General features: G+C 50.6%; 3 protein-coding genes across 16 annotated transcripts; 2 read left to right on the forward strand and 1 right to left on the reverse strand.

Annotated features, from left to right (window-relative positions):
• The first annotated feature begins 2,079 nt into the window (after nt 1–2,079).
• MMP19 (matrix metallopeptidase 19) lies at nt 2,080–8,024 on the forward strand. 2 transcript variants are annotated; one of them, XM_069585045.1, is made up of 10 exons: nt 2,146–2,382; nt 2,681–2,766; nt 3,630–3,760; nt 4,002–4,217; nt 4,694–4,939; nt 5,512–5,649; nt 6,425–6,589; nt 6,750–6,877; nt 7,068–7,347; nt 7,434–8,024. In XM_069585045.1, the coding sequence occupies exons 1-10, from the start codon at nt 2,293–2,295 to the stop codon at nt 7,514–7,516; spliced, it is 1,563 nt and encodes a 520-aa protein (XP_069441146.1). In that variant the 5' UTR covers nt 2,146–2,292; the 3' UTR covers nt 7,517–8,024. The 2 variants fall into 2 exon arrangements, with proteins under 2 accessions (XP_069441144.1, XP_069441146.1); XM_069585043.1 differs by having other exon boundaries at nt 2,080–2,382; nt 7,068–8,024.
• Nucleotides 8,025–8,410: 386 nt separating this feature from the next.
• On the reverse strand, nt 8,411–14,025 carry LOC138437542 (transmembrane protein 198-like). 11 transcript variants are annotated; one of them, XM_069585049.1, is made up of 5 exons: nt 12,994–14,025; nt 11,389–11,648; nt 10,236–10,817; nt 9,638–9,795; nt 8,411–9,513 (listed from the first exon to the last, which is right to left on the reverse strand). In XM_069585049.1, exons 2-5 carry the CDS (start codon nt 11,561–11,563, stop codon nt 9,355–9,357), a joined length of 1,074 nt encoding a protein of 357 aa, XP_069441150.1. In that variant the 5' UTR covers nt 11,564–11,648; nt 12,994–14,025; the 3' UTR covers nt 8,411–9,354. The 11 variants fall into 11 exon arrangements, with proteins under 11 accessions (XP_069441150.1, XP_069441158.1, XP_069441153.1 ...); XM_069585057.1 differs by having other exon boundaries at nt 11,435–11,648; nt 12,994–14,020; XM_069585052.1 differs by having other exon boundaries at nt 10,236–10,781; nt 12,994–14,015.
• DNAJC14 (DnaJ heat shock protein family (Hsp40) member C14) lies at nt 13,083–20,931 on the forward strand. Of its 3 annotated transcripts, none has more exons than XM_069585059.1 (8): nt 13,083–13,264; nt 13,663–14,187; nt 14,633–16,098; nt 18,641–18,747; nt 18,949–19,056; nt 19,427–19,587; nt 19,670–19,772; nt 19,986–20,931. In XM_069585059.1, the coding sequence occupies exons 3-8, from the start codon at nt 14,689–14,691 to the stop codon at nt 20,194–20,196; spliced, it is 2,100 nt and encodes a 699-aa protein (XP_069441160.1). In that variant the 5' UTR covers nt 13,083–13,264; nt 13,663–14,187; nt 14,633–14,688; the 3' UTR covers nt 20,197–20,931. The 3 variants fall into 3 exon arrangements, with proteins under 3 accessions (XP_069441160.1, XP_069441161.1, XP_069441162.1); XM_069585060.1 differs by having other exon boundaries at nt 13,083–13,182; XM_069585061.1 differs by lacking the exon at nt 13,083–13,264 and adding an exon at nt 13,385–13,516.
• Nucleotides 20,932–20,962: the final 31 nt, after the last annotated feature.

Here is a 20,962-nt window from a genome sequence, read left to right on the forward strand (position 1 = left end):
TAGGAGCTCCATGTCCTTAGTCATTTCCTTCTTTGGCTCTCCATTTCCTCTCTTAAAAAATGGCCAGACATATACACTGAGGAAACCAAAACTGAAAGAGACACCTGTACCCCAGTGTTCATCACAACACAGTTTACAATAGCCAGGACATGGAAGCTACCTAGATGTCCATCGGCAGATGAATGGATAAGAAAGCTGTGGTACATATACACAATGGAATATTACTCAGCTATTAAAAAAATGCATTTGAATCAGTTCTAATGAGGTGGATGAAACTGGACCCTATTATACAGAGCAAAGTAAGTCAGAAAGAAAACACCAATACAGTATATTAACGCATATATATGGAATTTAGAAAGATGGTAATGATGACCCTATATGCGAGACAGCCAAAAAGACACAGATGTAAAGAACAGACTTTTGGACCCTGCGGGAGAAGGCAAGGGTGGGATGATTTGAGAGAATAGCACTGAAACATGTATATTATCACATGTGAAATAGATCGCCAGGCCAGGGTTGATGCATGAGACAGGGTGCTCAGGGTTGGTGCACTGCAATGACCCTGAGGGATGGGATGGGGAGCAAGGTGGGAGGAGGGTTCAGGATGGGGAACACATGTACACCCATGGCTGATTCATGTCAATGTATGGCAAAAACCACTACAATACTGAAAAAAAAAAAAAAAGCCATGGGAAAGACAAAAAAAAAAAAAATGGCCAGAATAATTATTCCCTCATAGGAGGACAGTGAGAATTAAATGGAATAAAATAGAAATGGAAAGGTCCCCTGGTGGATCAAGCGGTGAAGGATCCACCTGCAAGGCAGGAGCTGCAGAAGACGCAGGTTTGATCCCTGAGTGGGGAAGATTCCCTGGAGAAGGCAATGGCTAACCACTTCAGTGTTCTTGCCTGGACAATCCCATGGACAGAGGAGCCTGGTGGGCTACAGTCGCACAGAGTCAGACACAACTGAAGCAACTTAGCACAGCACAATACAGAAATCACCTGATACAAAGTTTTTTTTTTTTGTTTCCTTCTCATTCTATTACAATGAAGTTTAACAGTGCGGAAAAGTCATATAAACTTGGTGGGTCCAAAGTAGGTTTTCCTTCCTTTTTTTTTTAAAGTAGGTTTTCCTAATGTAAATTTTTCTCTTCTATGTTAAATAACATTGAAGACCCTCTCTAAACTCTGTCTCCCAGTCAGTTTTCCACCCTGGTCATTCGTCTGACAAATATTTATTAAGCACCACCGAAAGCACTGAGCTAGCCTGGAATGGGCACTAGGGACTCAGTGGTGAATGAAGCAGACCCTTAGAACCTCTCACTGAGCACAACTGACTTTTCTCCGCACTTTTACTCAAGACCAGCATTGTCCCTGTTCCTCAGGACTCTTTGACCCTATCCAACTCATAGCCAGCCTTCACAGCCCAGCTCAAAGCCTGCCTTCTCTGCAAACCTTCCCACAGCCTCATGACCCTCAGGATGGGACACCTCCTGCCTGATATCCTGGTTCCCCTATTTCAGGTATTTGAATTGATCTCACCCTGTCTGTAGGCAGGGTGTCTCAAACCTCCCTGTGGGTAGGCTCTAGAATTTACTTCTTCCTTTTCTAGTTAACCTCCACTCTCACCCACACATTCCAGACTCATCAAGGGCTTGAAATAATGACTTTTTATTAAGGCAGACACAAGTAGGCTTCAAGAGCATTTAAATTCTCAGCTTGGTCTTGGATGCAAAGAAACTGAGATCTCACCCTTCGTTCTTTCGTCTGCAACCCAAGCACCTAAGCTATTTGCTTCCTACCTCTTGGTTTTATTTTTCCTGTCCTAGAGCAGACAGGGAGATGTGAAAGTTACAGATAAGGGGTATATTGCCCGGGGTCCCTGGGTCACAGGAATGCCCAACTTCAGAGGATGGCTCTGGTCCCTATTTCTAGTCTCGGCAGATATTCTGCTTCTGATCCTGACAGGATGCCCACCTCCAGGACAACATGGGAAGTCTTTCTGAGTTCAGCAGAGGACCCTGGGGGCTGGGTTGAAGGCTCTTCTTGACTTCTGCTCTCTGGCAGGGCAGGGGTTAATGGTGAATTGCAACACATCTCTGGGCTGAGTCACCTCCTACTGACACTCCCCCCACCAATTTCCCTCCCTTGAAGTTTTATAAAGAGGACCAGAGACTGGAGAGTGAAAAGAACTGGAGGGAAGAGCCCCCCAACCCAGCCCTGCTCCCTCAGGTTCCCAGGATTCTCAGAGCGGAGGGCACAAACTCTGAAGCTCTTGCCTGGTGGGACCATGAACTGGCAGCGGCTGTGGCTGGGCTTCCTACTCCCGCTGACCGTCTCATGCCGGGCTGTGGGGCCCGGAGAGAAGGAGGCAGCTATGGTGAGTCTCCTGGGAAAGCCAGACCCAGGCTGGGGGAGGGATGGAGGAACTGCTCCTTAGTCCCATCCAAGCCACTCTTCTGACCTACAACTGCCTGCCCTGCCCTTTGCTCCTCTAGTCCATGATCCACCCCTACCCATCCCTACTCCCTCCCCTCATACTTCCCTAAGATGCCTCTCTTTCAGTCCTTCCACATCTGTCCCCTCCTATCCTAATGGGCTGTTAGGTCATGTAGAAGCTTCACCCAGAGACTAATCCCCTTTTGATTTTATCTGCTGACCCCCTACCCTCATCATAGGATTACTTGTTGCGATACGGTTACCTACAGAAACCTCTAGAAGGACCTGACAACTTCAGGCCAGAAGATGTCATAGAGGCGCTGAGGTGAGAGGTTGTAAGGTGCATGCCTTCAGGGTCAAGTTCACAAGATCTTTTTCTCTTCTCACCTTTTCCATTCCCCAGGCCCACCTCTGCCTGCCTCACATCCATTTTGGGGATCCAGAGAATGTGTGGTGGAACCAGGGGTGAGAGGGGGAGTCAAGGACGAGGGCCCAGTTATTGGATCTTCCTAGGCCCTTCTTTGGAGGCTCCATCTCACATTATATCCAAAATACAATTATTTGGTCACATCCTGCAAGCGGTGTAATTTATATGAGTTGGAGCTAAATTGTTGACATGATGCTGCCTTTCAAAGACATATAATCCAGCGTTTATTTCTTTCTGTTTTGAAGCTTTCTTTTCATATTTTGGGTCTAATGGGTCATTTCTCAGATATGTTCCCAGTCCATTGAAAAGCCACAATACTTGTGGTGCCTGATGGATGAAATTGCCCCAGAGTGGGCAGGCTGGACTGGGAATGGGGTGTCCAGCCAGGAGGGGAGAAAGCAGAGGGAGGACAGGCCCTCAGGTGGTAGCAGGTGAGAGAGTCTCAGAGCAGGAGTAGGACACTTCCCAGGGCAGGAGGAAGTTAGAAATTGCAATAGAGGAAGAAGGCAACACCAGAGAGCACTTTACCCAAATAAGAGTGTGAACACAGGGACGTGACGTTGAAGTTTTGCCTTCTATGCAGAACAGAAGAGGAAGGCCCAATTATGAGGACTGGATGCTGGAGCGATCTCATCACCTCCAGAGCTTTAGTGCCATTCTCAGTCATTACGTCGGGCAAAAGGGGAACAGAGAGCTATCCCCATTTCTTAGTCATTCCAGATGCCCCTATCCTGCTGGACCATCCCTCTCCCTCTTTCCAGAGCTTTTCAGGAAGCATCTGAGCTGCCAGTCTCAGGTCAGCTGGATGACGCCACAAGTGCCCGTATGAGGCAGCCCCGCTGTGGCCTGGAGGACCCCTTCAACCAGAAGACCCTTAAATACCTGCTGCTGGGTGAGAACTGAGCCTGGGAAAGTGGGGGGGGGGGTGGTCATGACTGTGGAGCACAGGTGACATTGTGACAGTCTAGATCAGCTGATCGTTGAATGGATGGTAATCTGGTAATCGACTGATCACCACTTGCCTGGAAGTGTTGTTTCATGGCTTTGCTGAGTGAGTGCTCACACTCAGGGGAGCTGTCCGGAGCTGGCAAAGGTATCTGTGCTTCTAATCTATTTTTTGGCTCAATAACCAGGCCGCTGGAGAAAGAAGCATCTGACCTTCCGCATCGTGAACCTACCATCCACCCTACCATCCTCAACAGCCCGGGCAGCCCTGCTTCAAGCCTTCCAGTATTGGAGCAACGTGGCTCCCTTGACCTTCCGTGAGGTGCAGGCTGGCTGGGCTGATATCCGCCTTTCCTTCCATGGCCGCCATAGCTTGTACTGCTCCAATTCCTTTGACGGGCCCGGTAGGCACCAGCTCTCAGCTCTCCCACCTCACAGACCTCTGTCTCCTTGAGTCAGTGACTCTGGAAACTTAATGTCAGGCTACCCTTCTATGCTCAACTGCACCCTACACTCTCCAACCACCTTCTAATATTCCCTTGGGGAGCAACATATCCTCTCCCTGGGGCCTTACCAAGCCTGTTTCTGTGAAGCTTATGCCTTCTTCCTTAGCTTAAGTTCCTCTGCTCAAGGCATACTCCAGAGAGGACTGGGCCAAAGACAGCAGAGTGACTGGAGGTAACAGAACGGAGTGACGGGCACCCGTGAGAGATCGGGGTAGTGACAGGGAAATCCGAAAGGAGTGAGAGGCGTCCAAGAGATAATCAGTCTACTTGGGGGGATTTTAAGGGAATAGAGTAATTGGAGTTTATAACAGGCAGGGGATGCTCCACCCTAGGAGACTCTGATCTCCTGCCTGTCTACCTTTGCCTTTGTCCAGGGCGGGTCCTGGCCCATGCCGACATCCCAGAGCTGGGCAGCATACACTTTGATGAAGATGAGCTCTGGACTGAGGGGACCTACCGGGGGGTGAACCTGCGCATCATTGCAGCCCATGAACTGGGCCATGCCCTGGGGCTGGGGCACTCCCGATACACCCAGGCCCTCATGGCTCCCGTCTACGCTGGCTACCGGCCCTACTTCAAGCTGCACCCTGATGATGTGGCTGGGATCCAGGCTCTCTATGGTCAGTCCTTTCCCCTAGTCCTCATGATGGTCAGTCTGACCAGTAGTCTCTTTAAGCATAAAGACACAGGTCTAATCTTCATGGAGGGAAATGGCTTGGCTTCTTTCTCTTCCTCTTGCCCCATTATTCAGGCTTCTTCATTTTCAGGAGTTGTTTTTCTTTTTTTGACCTCACTGCATGGCTAGTGGTATCTCAGTTCCCCAGTCAGGGATTGAACCCTGGCTGTGGCAGTGAAAGCCTGGAATCCTAACCACTAGGCCCCCAGGGAACTCCCAGGAGCTCTGTTTCTGACACTTCCAGGTCTAATCTTCCTTCCAGACCTCTCTCCTCCTACACCTGCTCTAGTGTATGAAGAATGAACATTCCAGCAATCCCTTCTCTCCCTTTCTAGCGCCTCTCAAAACTAAAACATGTCTCCTGCTGGTATCAACGTGATCTTTTCTCCCACCAGCAAAAGCTCTCCAGGTTTTCATTTTTCTCTCTATGCGACCTCTGAGCTTGACTTACAGTAGGAGAGTGGGGAAGCCAGTGCTCTGAGTTCTTTCCCTGAGCAGTATTATGTTACCTTGCAGGCAAAAAGAGCCCAGAGATAGAGGAGGAGGAGGAGGAGGAGGAGGAAGACACGGCACTCCCTACTACACCCCTAGTGCCCACAGAACCCAGTCCCATGCCAGACCCCTGCAGTGGTGACCTGGATGCTGTGATGCTGGGTAAGACCCTTTCCCTCCAGGCTTGTAGGCAGGCAGTGGGGCAGGCTGCTGACCTTGAGACCTGGACAAATGGGAGTGACATGGGACCTCAGGGTGATCAGTGGAGGTTAGACTTTAGGCACAGGTTAGTGGCCATGGATGGAGGCAGTGGCCTGGGGAGGGAGGATTCAGAGCTGAATTCAAGATGGGCCAGGCAGGACATTACCTCCGTTGTTGCCCTGTGAGAGCCACTAAACACATCTGGAAATACAGCAAGATGGAGAAAACAGTCTTGACTGGAATGTCTATTAGAGAGGGTATTATACCCACATGGAAGTACAACTTGGAAGCCACCTGGAGTAGAAGGTGAGGTCCCTAAGTGGGAGCAGCTATCTACAGGGCTGATTTGCTGTGAATGACAAAGGAGAGGCTGAGCACTTCTCTGCCCTTAACAATCCTCTCCTTGAATGAATATGTGGGGAATCAGCCTGCCTAAGATACCCAGAAGTCTTTATTTGACTGCTGTCTTAAAAAAAAAAATTATTTGGTGGCAGCAGGTCTTTGTTTCCTCATGTGGGATAATTTGTTGAGGCACATGGTCTCTCTAGTTGTGGCTCAAGTGTTCCAGAATCCATTGGCTCAGTAGTTGTAGCACATGGGATTGAGGCATGTGGAATCACCCTGGACCAGGGATCAAAGCCGTGTCCCCTGCATTGGCAGGCTTATTCTTAACTGCTGGACCAGTAGGGAAGTCCTGATACCTGTCTTTTTGACTTGTTGACACACCTGCTCTTAGGGCCCCGGGGAAAGACCTACGCCTTCAAGGGAAACTATGTGTGGACCATGACAGATTCGGGATTGGGTCCTTTGTTCCAAGCGTCTGCCCTCTGGGAGGGGCTCCCAGGAAACCTGGATGCAGCTGTCTACTCTCCTCGGACCCAGTGGATTCACTTCTTTAAAGGTAAGGGCACTAGTTTACATTGTGCTACCTGAGGAGGGCCTGTGATTAGAGATGCCATACAAGGAGGGAGGGATGAGAAGTTTTCAGAGGGTGGAACAGAGGAACTGAAAGTTATCACCTGGGGACAGAGGTGACTTGTTCTTTCCTTGTATGCTCTCAGGAGATAAGGTGTGGCGCTACATTAATTTCAAGATGTCTCCTGGCTTTCCCAAGAAGCTGAATAGGGTAGGACCCAACCTGGATGCTGCTCTCTATTGGCCTATCAACAAAAAGGTGTTCCTCTTTAAGGTATAAAGCTCAAAGGAAGGGCAAATCCTTCATAGGAGGGGTGGGCTACCTCCCATGGAAAAGCAAAGACTTGCTCTGGAAGGAAGTTCTGCAGTTGCCATGGGCTGAGAGTAGACCTCGGTGGGGGTGGCGGGGGGTTCCCTAAGCTCTCTCATCATCCTTCTCTTCTCGCTGCCTACCCCACACCTAGGGCTCAGGATACTGGCAGTGGGATGAGCTGGCCACTACTGACTTCAGCCGCTACCCTAAACCAACCAAGGGATTGTTTACAGGAGTGCCAGACCAGCCCTCGGCCGCCACGAGTTGGCGGGACGGCCGTGTCTACTTCTTCAAGGGCAAACAGTACTGGCGCCTCAATCAGCAGCTTCAAGCAGAGAAAGGCTTTCCCAGAGATATCGCCCACAACTGGATGCACTGTCGTCCCCCAAACACCACTGCATCCGATGGGGACACTGATTCCTTGGTTACAGGCATAGACCATTCAGCCACAGGATAACACTGGATACCATTTCCTTGGGCCATAGATACACCTTGAACTCTGGCGGCTCACCCAGAGATACAATCTTGGACGTTATCCCCTCAGTCACAGACTTCAGCACCCTTTCATTCCCTGGTAATGTCACTCTCTCAGAGGCCTGAGACCTCAATCAAATGTCTGCTGCAACACAAGCATGAACCATGGACCTCAAGTCTCTAAATGACCCGGCTCCAGTCACCACCTCCCTGTACTCTTTCCCTCCTGGTCAGTGACTCTAACTCAGCCTCCAGCTCCGTCCATTTCTCCCCCATCCTAAACAGCACTTCCAGCTGTGTCATTTTCTCTCTGGAGGACATTGGTAGAAGAAAGGCATCCATCAGGCGTTTAGCTGACAGCAGGCCCCACCTGGGAAATGCCTGGGTCCTGTTCTTCCTAGATAAAGAACAAGGAAACAGCATGGCCAGTAAAATGAGCAATGGCTTTGGTATCCTTGAGAATCACATCAACTTGCTTATGACTTTGGGCAAGTTAATTAACCTCACTAAGCCTCAGGTTTCCCATCTGAAAATTAAGGTTAACACCAATCCTGCAGAGTTGTTTCATTAAATGAAATACTGTGTGTGAAGTGCCTGGCACATTTGTGCTTAATAAACGTTAACTCCGTGTTCACAGGGCTTCCCAGGTGACTCAGTGGTTAAGAATTTACCTGCCAATGCAGGGGATACAGTTTCAATTCCCTGGAGGAGGAAATGGCAACCCACTCCAGTGTTCTTGTCTGAGAAATCCCATGGACAGAGGACTGTGGTGGACTACAGTCCTTGGGCTCACAAAGAGTTGGACAGGACTGAGCGACTGCAAGCATGCACCATGTTCATAAGAGAGGGCTGAATGGTTCTTCCTCTGGCTGTGTGTGTGCCACTCCTATAGTAGTCTGGCCTGATAGAAGCACCTTCATCAGATCTTGAAGGGACAGAGGACTTGTCAGTATGGCTAACTCGTTGTTTGGGGGAGCAAAGAAAGAAAAGAGGAACAACAGAAGAGGCTAGACTCCCAGGTTCAGTGTTCAATGTCATTTTATTCACATGTTCCCATGTTCTTCTTCCCTCCCATCATAACCTTGCTGCCCAGGGGAGGGACATATCTTCCTTCATGCTGAGGAACCAGGGAACAGACTTTGGACAGGTGAATCAGGGGAGTGGAGAGTTAGAATGGGTTAGTGGCTGGGACGATATTCTGGTTAAAAAGATTAGTGTCCCCTATAATGAGAGACAGAAAAGGCACTTGTCTCCCACACACCCCTGAAGACCAGGCTCCTTTGGGCAAAAGGGCAAGATTCTGGCATGTGGGCCAATGCTCTCTGCTTGAAGCAAGAAGCCAGCTATGAGGGACAGCGGGTGCTGAGCCAGGAAGTACCCTGTGGTCTTCCCCACATTGAGAAGGAAAAGGGAAGCACCATGGAGGATAGCTACCCCCAACTGAGGTAGGAGAAGGGGGCTTGTGTCTGGGGGTCCAGAGAGAAAGGCTAACCAGGAACTCAACTGCTCCCTGATGAGGGGCCTGGGAATCAGGGATCCCGGAGCTCCACTGGTGCCTTTCTCCCCATGGAAAAGCTATCAAGTGCTTTAGGAGCCTTCCTGATTTTCTATAGGTAGGTCCTATGAAAACAATACTCCTTATTTGATCATTGAGAGGCACTCTGAGGCGGGTATACAGAAGGCTGTTTGGGTAATGGCCCTCCTTGGTTTTGTTTGAAGGGAATTAGGGAGTCAGTTACTTTAGGGACCAGGGCACCTCTGTTACTGGACAGAGGTAGGTACTCATACTTCCATTCCTCTCCTTTCCCCACAAGAGTCCTCTCTATCTGTCCCTGAAACATATCCCTACAGGGCTGGTCTGGGTTGAGCACAGATTCCATGCCCAAGTTCAAGAGGTGGGGAAGTCTGTGTGTGGATTCTGTGGGCCCAGGCCCTGGCCACCTAGTGTTCCCAGGGAGAGGGCATCAGTGGAGGTTTAGGCTCAGGTCCGGGTGGGTGGAGCCAGAAGGTGCAGTGAGGGGGACAGTGGAACTACAGTCAGAATCCAGGTCCAGGACAGTGTGGGGAGCAGTGGCCTGGCTGCCTGGTCCTAGCTGGCGCTCTCGAAGGCTCTGGAAATAACTCTGAAGGGGCAGGGAAGACAGGGCAGAAGAAAGGGACTGGATCAGAACCCCCCCCACCACCACCCTGACCATCCCCCTGTGCCTTCTGCCCCGGGCCCAGAGAAGCCCTCACGCCTCCACTCACTGGAGCCAGACTGTCGGCAGGGTTCCGCGTGCTGGCAGGGAGCTGGCGCCGGTAGCTGCCCTCACAGAGCCCTGCCCCAGGGGAGGTCCGGTGCCACTTGGCCTCCTGATGACGGATCCGGAGGAGCTGGAGATGCCTTCGCTGGTGGCTCAAGACCACTGCTTGGGAGGGGACAATACAGACTCAGGGAGGCCTCTTTAGACTCTGAAACCCACCCCCAAATATACTCATACTCTAGAGAAACCCATTTGCTTTGCCTGTTACGTCTCTCTCAAACCTCATCCCCCTCCCAGATATTCTAAAGAAACTTTTCTTTGGAATCCTCCTACTCCTCCCTCATGACTTCCCTGAGATCTTCCTTTCCTTTCACATCAGTCCCCAGTAACTCTTCCCTGCTCCCCAACCTCCCGACAATTTCTCTTCTCATTCTCACCCAGACTTTTGACTCCTCCAACTTTAACTTTTTTTCAGTGGCCTGCCTAATACACCTTAGACACCTCTGTTTTTTGCCCTCAAGTGTATTTTCTCCCTTCACCTCTTTAAGTCTGGGAACCAGGGACACAGGTTGTCTGCTGTCTATACCACGGCGGTAACTCACCATTGGCGTGGCCTCCATGTTCCTCATCCATGAGCTTCCACTGGGCCAGGGCCCCAAGGGCCCCCAGAGCTGGCCAGGTCCCCAGCAAGACCCAGCTATACCAGCAGAGAGGAGGCAAGGCTGGAAGTGCCTGCAAGCGTTGGCCCAGCCGACTGCCCAGCGCCAGCCCCTCCAGGAAGTAGTCAGCACAGGCCACCAGCACTGCAGCACCCAGCAGGGCTGTGCCCAAAACTGTGAATGGACGTGGCCACCGAAGTGTGAACAGGGCTCCCAGCAGTGCCAGCCCCACCAGCCCCCCAGCTGGCACCCAGGCTGAAGGTGGTTGGTAGATGGGCTCGGTGCCCAGCAGGACCCCGGCGCCCAGGGTTAGGCCTAGTAGGAGACCAGTCAGGAAGAGCCCGACACTGCGAACCAGCATGGTGACCAGGCCGCAGAGCAGTCCGATGCCGAGCGCAATGCCCGCGCTCACCTCCAGGCTCAGCTGTGTCTCTAGCACTCGCTCCTTATGGCATAGCAGGAAGATCACCAGGGCTCCTGACAGCAGGCCTGAGAGAAACATCACTGCCTTGAAGCAGCGGTAGCCTGGGAAGGGAGGCAGGAGGCAATAAGAGGCAGAAAGGGGTGGGTGGGGGAGGGTCGACAGGGCTGGGCTCTGATGACTCAGAAGGGATAGGAATGGCTAACCAGAGGAGCAGAAGTCAGGAGCAGCACCCCCAGGGACCTCAAGGCCTAGGGCAGAAAGGGGTCATCTTAGGGAGGGCAGGGACTTTTCAGGAACTGTGAGGGGATGGGAGGGCAAATCAGGAGGTACGATGGATGAATTGAGGGGAATAAGTATAGAGAAAAGGTTTCATCCTTTCAAGGATGGTAGACGGGAATAAATCAGCACAGGCTAATTCAGGTTACTGGGGAATGGAATTTTGAAGTAGGAGGCAAGGGGAGGGAAAATGATGGTTGCCAGGGGTCAGAGCTGAAGGAGTGAGTGGGTGGGGGATGGAAGAAGAGCTGGCGAGAGCGGCACTGGACGCACTGAAGATAGACATCCCCCGGCAGAGGAGTAGAGGTGGCTCAGGAGCAAAGGAGAAAGCTGGCGTCATCTCTGAGGGTGACAGTCTTGGGCAGCTGCCCCCCAGAACCCTGGCCCCGCCCTCACCGAAGCAGCAGTAGATGATTCCAAAGCAGCAGCAAAGGGCACAAACCAGGGCGGGTGCCAGGTCAGGACTGTCCTGGGGTTGCAAGACACATCTCAGGTCTGGAGGCTCTGGGAGTTGTTGATTAAAGGGCCTGGGGTCAGAGGTCATGGCCAGGGGCAGCAAGGCTTCTTCCATGGCCGAAGAGAAGGTTGTCACAGAGGGGAAGATCAGTGTCAGCTCCTCTTATCCATCCATGAATGTCTTGAGGGGGCTGGGAAACCTGCAAGGGGGTAAGGGGGCAGGAACTCAGGTGCCCATGAACCTCGAGGATGCCTTTCTTTTAAAGAAAGGCCAATTTCAGGATGGAACTTAGTTCTGCTGGGGAAACTGAAGAAACCTACAGGACAGGGATGAGAGAGGTCAGCTGTCTATCACCCTCTAAAACAAGGACATGAAGTGGAACTTCAAATCTTAACAGGTAATGAGTCTTGGCTCCCTAGCTTTTCAGGGTGGGGTGGGAGGAGTAGGAAGTCCTCCATCTGTGGAAGGGGGTACTGTGGGCTAAAGGCTCAGTAGCCTGTTCCAGCTGAAAAGAAAGCATGTCCCATCTACAGCTGGGACTCAAAATCATCCTACTGGACTGGGAAGGGTGGAGTTAGTAGAGGGGGGAGGAGAAGGAAGAGGAGAGAATGAGTCATGGTGGGGGTCTCCCAACAGCTGCTCCAACCCCAGAGAGGGACGAGGGAAAAAAATCAAGACACCAGAAGAGGAATCAAGTAGAGACAGTAACCGACAGTTTGTCAGGGTTGGGAAGCCTTGGCTTCAGGTGGAGATAGGGTTACTGGGGGAAGGTGTCCGTCCAGCCACAGTCCAATTCCCACCGATCCCTCATGGACTAAGCAGGCGCCTTGCTCACAGGCATCTCACATCCTCCCCTCAGGTCACTGGTGGGACTCTTTCTACCTCTCCCTTTCTCTGGGGTGTCAGGGCTGCCAGTGGGATTTGAACTCAGTTCCTGAAAGGAGAACACCAAGGAGGAGCTGGCATTGGGGGCACTAAAGGAATGGGGTAGAGTAGGTGCAGGCACTTCTTTCAGCTGCCTTCTTTTGGATATCAAGATTTCAACAGGCAGGGAGGGGACTTGGTTTGGGGAGTCCCTGGGGCTCCTCTGCTCAATTCTTGGAAGTCTGGGGACCCTATTCAAGGAGAGATTGGGGAGGGGGTGTTAACTACTCACCACCCTGTCAGGGCTGAGGAAAGGAGGGGGTAGACGTGCTTCCCTAGACCCCCAGCTGCATCCCTGCCCAGAGTCTTAGGCGTCCGGGCGGCTGTCAGGCGTGGGCACCTCTAGGGCCACTCTGTTCTTTGCTCCCTAAACTCCTGCAAGTCGTACCGCAGCCCAAGCCCCAGTGAGCTAAAAGCAACCAGCTTGAGGGGTGGAGGAAGGGGACAGAGTGTGTGTGTGGGGGTGACATCACAGGGCGGGACCCTCCAAATCTTTTCCTTGTGTGTGTGTGGGGGACCCAGTTTGCCTACTGCTCTAGGCTGGGATCAGAGACCCCCAGACATAGCCGGGAGGGGTTTTGGGGGAACCGCAAGAGGTTTGGGGAATGGTCTCCGAATACCTATGCGCTGACTCAGCAACTCGAAGCTTTCAAATCCCTTACTGGTGTCCCAGCGCCCCCCTACTTCGGCTTGGTTTCTTCCACTTCCCAGAGAATTGGAGTATTGTCTTCTGGAGAACTTGGTGGTCCGGATCGGGGACCCCAGGAAGGGGCTCTTACTGATCTGGGGCGCCGGCGAGGGGTTCACGGGTAGAAAAACTTGCGGAGCAAGACGAGGGTCTGGAAGGGGAACTAACGGAGAGGCGTTTGTAGAGCAGGAGACCGACAGAGGGTACCCAAGCCCGGGTCTGCGTCGGGGCGGGGGCGCTTGTCAGCGTCGACCAAACATCTTGATATGCAAACGAAATGCAAAGAAGCACGCAGATAAGGGCAGTGTTTTTTGGCCCTCCGCTGGGGTATTAAGCCCAGCAGAGCCACGCTCCCAGTCCTCCGGCCCGCTTCGCGACGGGGCCTGAGAGCTGCATCCAGAGGGGCGGATCCGGGCCGTGGGAGCTACAGTTATACAAGGCAGTTCGCCAGCTGGGTCAGGCGCTGGGGTGGGGGGTGGGGGCCGAGGGTTGTTGGAAAAGAAGGGGCAGCGAAGGAGGTCCAGGGCGGGGGCAGGCCCGGGGCTTCCTCCCCTCCGCTCCACCCCCGCATGATACCAAAAGGCCTCTGTCCTCGTTACAGGCAGCAGGGAAGCGATCAGTGCTGTGGTTCCCCTACGTTCCCTGATTTTGTCTGCAAGGGAAACAGACTGGGCTCGGTGGCTTTCCTCTATCTCCTGGTCTCAGCAAAGCCCAAGAACACAGCCAGAGGAACCCTGAGAATCTGCTCCCAGTCCGCAGGCACTGCAGCAGCGCCCGCTTGCTCCGCTTCCGGTGGAGCAACCTTCGGGGACTCCAGTTCAGCACGCGGAGGGCGGCAGCAGAGGGCCCTTTAAAGGGCGGGGCCAGCGCTTCCCCAGGACCACCTCCTCTGGTTCGACTTAGCCTGCGGGACTGGCTTGCACCTCTGCAGATCGCTTTTACTTTTCCTTCCCGAGTCTTCCCTGGTGACCTCGGAAGTGGAAGTAGACGCGAATCGGCGGCCGCGGCGGGGACGGAAGGCGGAAGCAGAGCGTGAGCGGGAGGCGGAGCCGGGGGAGCTGCTCTCGTAGCTCCCCCTGGCCCTCGGCCCAGCTGCTCGAGGGGGAGGAGTTACCGCCGTTCTTCGGTATGTTACCTTGATCCCCTCTACCCAGCCTTAGGGTTAACGGGTTGACTCTGTCAGGGGGAGTCTCAAGCTCCTCCCCCAGATGTTCCTGAAGGGCCGCACGGTCCCCACCCTTTTCTGGCAGCCTGCGGCCCCCTTTCCGGTCGTCTTTCCCTTTTTCCCAAGAGTGACCCCAGGACCACACCCTTTGCGGTACCTCCCTTTTCTCCTGTTTTAGGGTTATAGCTTTCTGGGGAAAGAAACAATAATAAGGGAGCTTGGAGGAGTGGGGGGAGGGAGCAGCTTTGCCGTTAATGTAGTATTGGCTTTATTGCTGGGGTGATGATTGCCCCCGAATTTTTAAAACAAGGGAGGTGGGTGCATTCAATATATACCCAATTTAAGATTATTTAACCTTTTTGTTGGTCCTATCCTTGATCTCCCCCACTTGATACCTCTGTTACAGGCATCAGAAGTCACCATGATGGCTGTGACCTAAAATCCTCAGGAAGCCCCGGGGTCATGGCCCAGAAGCACCCCGGAGAAGGAGGGTTGTGTGGAGCCCACCACAGTGGTGGTGCCTCCCTCAGGACTTTAGGACCCTCTGTGGACCCTGACATACTTTCATTCTCAGGACTCAGGGACTCAGCGGGGCCTGCTCCTAATGGTACCCGCTGCCTCACAGAGCACTCTAGTCCTAAGTACACACAGCCCCCAAATCCAGCCCACTGGTCGGATCCAAGCCATGGACCCCCAAGGGGTCCAGGACCCCCTCTGGCTGAAGAGGACCCTGATCAGAGTGAGGCATCTTCAGAAGAGTCCGGAGTGGACCAGGAACTCTCAAGAGAGAATGAGGCTGGGTACCAGGATGATGGGAACTCTTCTTTCTTTCCCATTCCATCTACTTGTAACTGCCAGGGAACCCCTGGAATCCCTGAAGGGCCTTACTCTGAGGGAGGAGATAGCTCTTCTAGCAACTTTTGCCACCATTGTACCTCTCCAGCTTTGGGGGAAGATGAAGAGTTGGAAGGGGAATATGATGAAGAGGAACCTCTTAAGTTTCCCAGTGATCTTTCACGTGTGCACAGTGAAAAGAAACCTGCACCCCGGAGACAACGGCACCGTGTTCCAGCCAAGGAGGACACTCGGGAGGGTGGACGAAGAGATCCCAGATCCCCTGGTCGACATCGGCTGGGCCGGAAACGGAGTCAGGCAGATAAACGCAGAGGACTGGGATTGTGGGGAGCAGAGGAACTGTGTCAGCTTGGACAGGCAGGCTTCTGGTGGCTGATCGAACTGCTAGTATTAGTGGGGGAGTACGTGGAGACTTGTGGCCATCTCATCTATGCATGCAGGCAGCTGAAAGGCAGTGATCTGGACCTTTTACGTGTCTGGGTGGGAGTGTGGGCAGGGCGGCTGGGGGGCTGGGCCCAGGTGATGTTCCAGTTTCTGAGCCAGGGGTTTTGCTATGGGGCAGGGCTGTTCACCCGTTTTCTTAGGCTTGTGGGTGCTTTGCTGCTCCTGGCTCTGGCCCTTTTGTTGGGCTGTTTACAGTTGGGCTGGCGGTTTCTGGTAGGATTGAGTGACCGGCTAGGCTGGAGGGGTAAAGCCACCTGGCTCTTCTCTTGGCTGGCTTCTCCCACCTGGCAGCGTTGCCTGATTCTGCTGAGAGAGAGCAGGCCCTGGCAGCAGCTGGTAAGAATAGTTCAGTTAGGTTGGCTGGAGTTACCTTGGGTCAAACAGAGGACCAATAGGCAGGGGAATGCACCTGTAGCTGGTGGTCGTTACTGCCAGCCTGAAGAGGAAGTGGCTCGACTCTTGACCATGGCTGGGGTTCCTGAGGATGAGCTAAACCCTTTTCACGTGTTGGGGGTTGAAGCCACAGCATCAGATGTTGAACTGAAGAAGGCCTATAGGCAGCTGGCAGTGATGGTGAGTACCCTTCCCTCTTTCCAGTTCTTTGTTCCCATATTTTATTTTCCACTACAATTTTTAGGTGGAGTAGAGGAAGGGACAGAGATGGCAATGGCAACCCACTCCAGTACTCTTGCCTGGAAAATCCCGTGGATGGAGGAGTCTGGTAGGCTGCAGTCCATGGGGTCGCTAAGAGTCAGACATGACTGAGCGACTTCACTTTCACTTTCATGCATTGCAGAAGGAAATGGCAAACCACTCCTCTTTTCTTGCCTGGAGAATCCCAGGGAAGGGGGCGCCAGGTGGGCTGCCGTCTATGGGGTCACACAGAGTCGGACACGACTGAAGTGACTTAGCAGCAGCAACAGCAGAGGAAGGGAGAGTATAAAATCAACTTGAAGATGAAAAATTATCTTTAATTCTCAGGAAAGAATTGGAAAGGGGATCTGACTTTTAAAGTTCTGTATCATGAAATTCTTTTTCTCAATGAAAATAAATGAACCTGGTATAGTAGACAGTGCTGGACTCACTCACCCTGGAATATCAAGGTGAAATCCCTCTGAGTAGGTTGGAGAAGATGCCTAGTCAGAACGCTTATCAGTTCCTCCTGAACAAATGAGGGGTTTCTGAACGCAGGGAAATCCAACTGCCTTCCTAGTGAGGCAAGTGTGGGAAGATTCAGAGTACACGTGAGTGATTATTCCAGGACCAGGTGAAAGAAAAGGTATCTCAAGACCAACAACCAGGCTGGGAAAGGGAAGGCAAATGGGACATAAATCTTGGAGAGGCATGTATGTATGTATGTATGTATGTATGTATGTATGTATGTCATACATGAAAATGTTGGTGATTAGGTAGGATATAGGGGGTTGTGACTTAAATGCTTGAGGGAAATGGTTTAATACAAGCATGCAATAAATTGCTTTTAGAAGTAGATATTTGATTGCTATTTTTAGATATGATTGTTACTGCTATTTCTGTACAAATAAAACTGTTAGGAATATAAATGCGTTCTGCGTGCTAAATCGCTTCAGTCATGTCTGGCTCTTTGCGACCCTAGGGACTGTAGCCTGCCGAACTCCTCTGTCCATGGGATTCTCCAGGCAAGAGTACTGGAGCGGGTTGCAAGTCCTTCTCCAGGGGATCGAACTTGCATTTCTAAATCTCCTGCACTGAAGGGCAGATTCTTTACGACTAGTGCCACCTGGGAAGTCCACGACTATAAGTAATGTGTAAATTCCATTGGAGGACTATTTGAGTATATGGAACTTGACTGGTAAAATACCAGTGTGCAAATTCCCTCAGTGGTTGCATGACATGAAAGAGGAATGGGCAACCAGAGTTTCCATTAACCATTCTAGGTACAATAAAATACCAGACCTGAAACTTACCAGATAACTAAATTAGTTTGGTGGGAAATATATGCCCCTTATTGGATGGCCTGGGTTATTCTGAGAGTGAGGAACAGTTTTCATTCTCAAATTGTTACTAATGGTAGAGGTCTTTTCTCACCTTCATGTCTTTTAGCAGATTTTGTCTTTTGGGGAATGTCAATCAAAAATTCTCATTTTCAACTGACTTTCTTGAAGTAAAGTTCCCTGAACCTTAGTAGAACTGTCCCATAACCTGAAGTTACTGCCTTGTTCTGAGCCAGAGTATCTGTGGGCTCTTTTTGGCCAAGCCATGGGGCATGTGGAATCTTAGTTCCTTAAGATTGAAGCAGGGGGTTGAACCTGCAGCCCTTGCATTGGAAGCACAGTCTTAACCACTAGACGACCAGGCAAGTCCCTGTAGTCTTTTATACAGCCTCTCACTGCCCTTATTGGGGCCTAACATGACCATTACTCGCATTCTGTAAGCTTGGGATATGAGAGAGATGACAGCATTCTGCAAGAGACTAGCTTTATCTCTGTTTTTGGTGAATGAGGATGGGAAAAATCAAGGAACTGTAGGAAGTGAGAATATTATTTATCTTGGAGAAAAGGCTGAAAAGTGGATTAAAAACCTGAGGGTCATGGTATGTTATTTCACACCTGGAACAGAAAGGCAAACCATTGTAGGAAGTTTTGAGTAGATATGAAAATTTCCTAGTTAGAAACAGAATTTGAGGATTGTTGGAACTCTATGACTGACAACAAAGTTAAAATATAAGAGTTTAGTATGTGTGACAGGGTGATAAACCATCCTTGTTTGCCTGAAATTGAAAGGTTTCCTCAAACATGAAATTTAAATGCTAAAACTGGGACAGTTCCAGGAACACTAGAGTGGTGGATCACCATAGTGCCAGATTTTCTGTATTCTGCTTCATGCGTATTCTCATTTAATACTAACAGTCCCTGATAGATAAAATACTCTAGGTCATGAAGCTAATGAGCAGAAGAGGCAGGACTTAAATACAGATCTATCTTCAGAGGCAGAGCAATTAACCATTAAGCTATATTGATTCTTCAAAAGGGTGTTAAATAGGAAGTTATCAACAATAACCTGTTGATATGAGGTTATTTTGACTCAAGATGGGGAGAGGTTTGGAATGGATATGTAATGAAATCTGTTTTGGTAGGTTCATCCTGACAAAAATCATCATCCTCGGGCTGAGGAGGCCTTCAAGGTTTTGCGGGCAGCTTGGGACATTGTCAGCAACCCTGAAAGACGGAAGGAATATGAGATGTAAGTTGGAGCTAGAAAATTATTAGGTAGGGTAAGTGAATAACCTTCAATAGCAGAGATCCCTGGACTTACAGATGAAGGCTTTCCGAGGCAGAACTGAGGTGGCTTGTCTAGCTGGCCAAGGGCCTCAAGAGGCCAATAGATCTGTCTCTCTTTGTCCCTCACTCAATATCCTGACTTACATAGCCTTTTTTCTCTCAGGAAACGAATGGCTGAAAATGAGCTGAGCCGGTCAGTGAATGAGTTTCTGTCCAAGCTGCAAGAAGCAATGAATACTATGATGTGCAGCCGATGCCAGGGAAAGCATAGGTATGATTTAAATAGGACAGGACTGGGACAGCCAGTTTAGGGACTGGGTTACCAAAAACGTTCCTTGTATCATTGGTAGTTGTGGGATCCAGATGGTAAGTAAAAAGACCTTGAGTTTCTACTTATGCCATATTGTCAAGAAATTGAAGATCTGAATTAGCAAGAAGACAAGGTAGTATTTCTGGCTTTAAGATAGGTTGAGGGCAGGGCGTACATAGGCATACATAACAACTGAGTGACGGTAATTTTAGATGTTTGTCAGTAACCATACTTGTCGGTAACAATGAGACATCAGTAATGATGAGACTGTAGCAATGCTCTAGGTAGTCTTAACATATTATTAAGGAACTGTCCTTTTGTTGAATTTCAGGAGGTTCGAAATGGACCGGGAACCTAAGAGTGCCAGATACTGTGCTGAGTGTAATAGGCTGCATCCTGCTGAGGAAGGTGACTTTTGGGCAGAGTCAAGCATGTTGGGCCTCAAAATCACCTACTTTGCGCTGATGGATGGAAAGGTGTATGATATCACAGGTATACTTCTGTCCTCTGGAAGTATGGGCTCATATACCCTCAGAACTATGATATTTTGGCTAATTGTCTCTCATGCTTGCAGAGTGGGCTGGATGCCAGCGTGTGGGAATCTCCCCAGATACCCACAGAGTCCCTTATCACATCTCATTTGGTTCACGGATGCCAGGCACCAGTGGGCGGCAGAGGTAGGTGGTGTTTCTCTCAACGATCTATCCACTGTTCTAGTTTTGAATATGGTTTCCAATGACATGCTGTTTAGGACATGTAGGTGTCTCACCATTTAAGTGTTTGTTGGGACCTGACTCAGTATGTCTTTAACATATGTATAAATAGATGAACTAGGTAACCATTTGACTCCAGTATCTCTTGCCTCATCATGCCTTCTGTTTTCCTCTCAGAGCTACTCCAGATGCCCCTCCTGCTGACCTTCAGGATTTCTTGAGCCGGATTTTTCAAGTACCCCCAGGCCAGATGTCCAACGGGAACTTCTTTGCAGCTCCTCAGCCCAGCCCTGGGGCCACTGCAGCCTCCAAGCCCAACAGCACAGTACCCAAGGGAGACGCCAAACCGAAGCGGCGGAAGAAAGTGAGGAGGCCCTTCCAACGTTGACACCCCTTCTCTTTCCTCCAATCAATGTCAGGGAGTCAAAAGGGCTGTGTACAGCACCAGATGGAATTTGATTTGTTTATTTTTAAATATTTAAAAAAGGGAAAATTTTAAGCTCAAATTGTTCACTCAGTACTTTTAGGAAGCCCTGGAACCACTCTCCCTCCTCCACCAGCACCCAGGAACTGAATCTTTTCTTCTGACAATACCAAAGAAGTAGGGAATGTCTAGAACAAAGAATCTGGGGCCTGGACCTGGGCTGGATGGTATCTCCCATAGTGTGGGAACTGGGTATTTTCCTGGGGTCTGTATGCCTTTATCTTGTCTTTTGCTTCTTAGAGCAGATGACACTCCCCCCACCCCCAAATGAGTCTATCTTATATTTCTTGACTCATTTCAGGAGGGAGCCCCCTCCTTTGCCCCAGTATACTAGTTAGAAGAACAAGAAAGCATGTAACCCTAATTATAGGAGATACATAAGAGTTCAGAGAGTGGGAACTCTGACCTTGTGGGTAATCACCCAACTTCATGCTTGTTGCTGCAGGGATGGCCAAAACTAATAATTTTTAAAAAACAAGATTCATGCTCTCTGCCCTTGGGTGAGGGGGAAGGGTAAAGGGGCTCCCGGCAGCCCCCTTATGATCCAAGGGTTTGTATTTTTTTAAGTTTGTTCATATTTGTATGTACGTATCTATTTAAAGCCAGGGGATTATCTTTCTATAAATATGTAACTGGCAACCTGTATCTTCCCTCTCTTCTTTGCCCATAT

The sequence above is a fragment of the Ovis canadensis genome, chromosome 3 (genome assembly GCF_042477335.2).
Source record: "Ovis canadensis isolate MfBH-ARS-UI-01 breed Bighorn chromosome 3, ARS-UI_OviCan_v2, whole genome shotgun sequence".
Lineage (NCBI taxonomy): Eukaryota > Metazoa > Chordata > Mammalia > Artiodactyla > Bovidae > Ovis > Ovis canadensis.

Excerpts from the sequence above, each read along its gene's own strand:
- DNAJC14 (XM_069585059.1), top strand. The coding sequence starts at position 14,689 with ATGGCCCAGAAGCACCCCGGAGAAGGAGGGTTGTGTGGAGCCCACCAC. Across the intron at positions 16,099-18,640 it reads ATAGGCAGCTGGCAGTGATG|GTTCATCCTGACAAAAATCA; the intron begins GTGAGTACCCTT and ends CTGTTTTGGTAG. Across the intron at positions 18,748-18,948 it reads AGACGGAAGGAATATGAGAT|GAAACGAATGGCTGAAAATG; the intron begins GTAAGTTGGAGC and ends TTTTTCTCTCAG.
- MMP19 (XM_069585045.1), top strand. The coding sequence starts at position 2,293 with ATGAACTGGCAGCGGCTGTGGCTGGGCTTCCTACTCCCGCTGACCGTC. Across the intron at positions 4,940-5,511 it reads TGGGATCCAGGCTCTCTATG|GCAAAAAGAGCCCAGAGATA; the intron begins GTCAGTCCTTTC and ends GTTACCTTGCAG. Across the intron at positions 5,650-6,424 it reads CCTGGATGCTGTGATGCTGG|GGCCCCGGGGAAAGACCTAC; the intron begins GTAAGACCCTTT and ends ACCTGCTCTTAG.
- LOC138437542 (XM_069585047.1), bottom strand. The coding sequence starts at position 11,563 with ATGGAAGAAGCCTTGCTGCCCCTGGCCATGACCTCTGACCCCAGGCCC. Across the intron at positions 10,818-11,388 it reads AATCATCTACTGCTGCTTCG|GCTACCGCTGCTTCAAGGCA; the intron begins GTGAGGGCGGGG and ends CTCCCTTCCCAG. Across the intron at positions 9,514-9,637 it reads CTGCCGACAGTCTGGCTCCA|AGTTATTTCCAGAGCCTTCG; the intron begins GTGAGTGGAGGC and ends CTGCCCCTTCAG.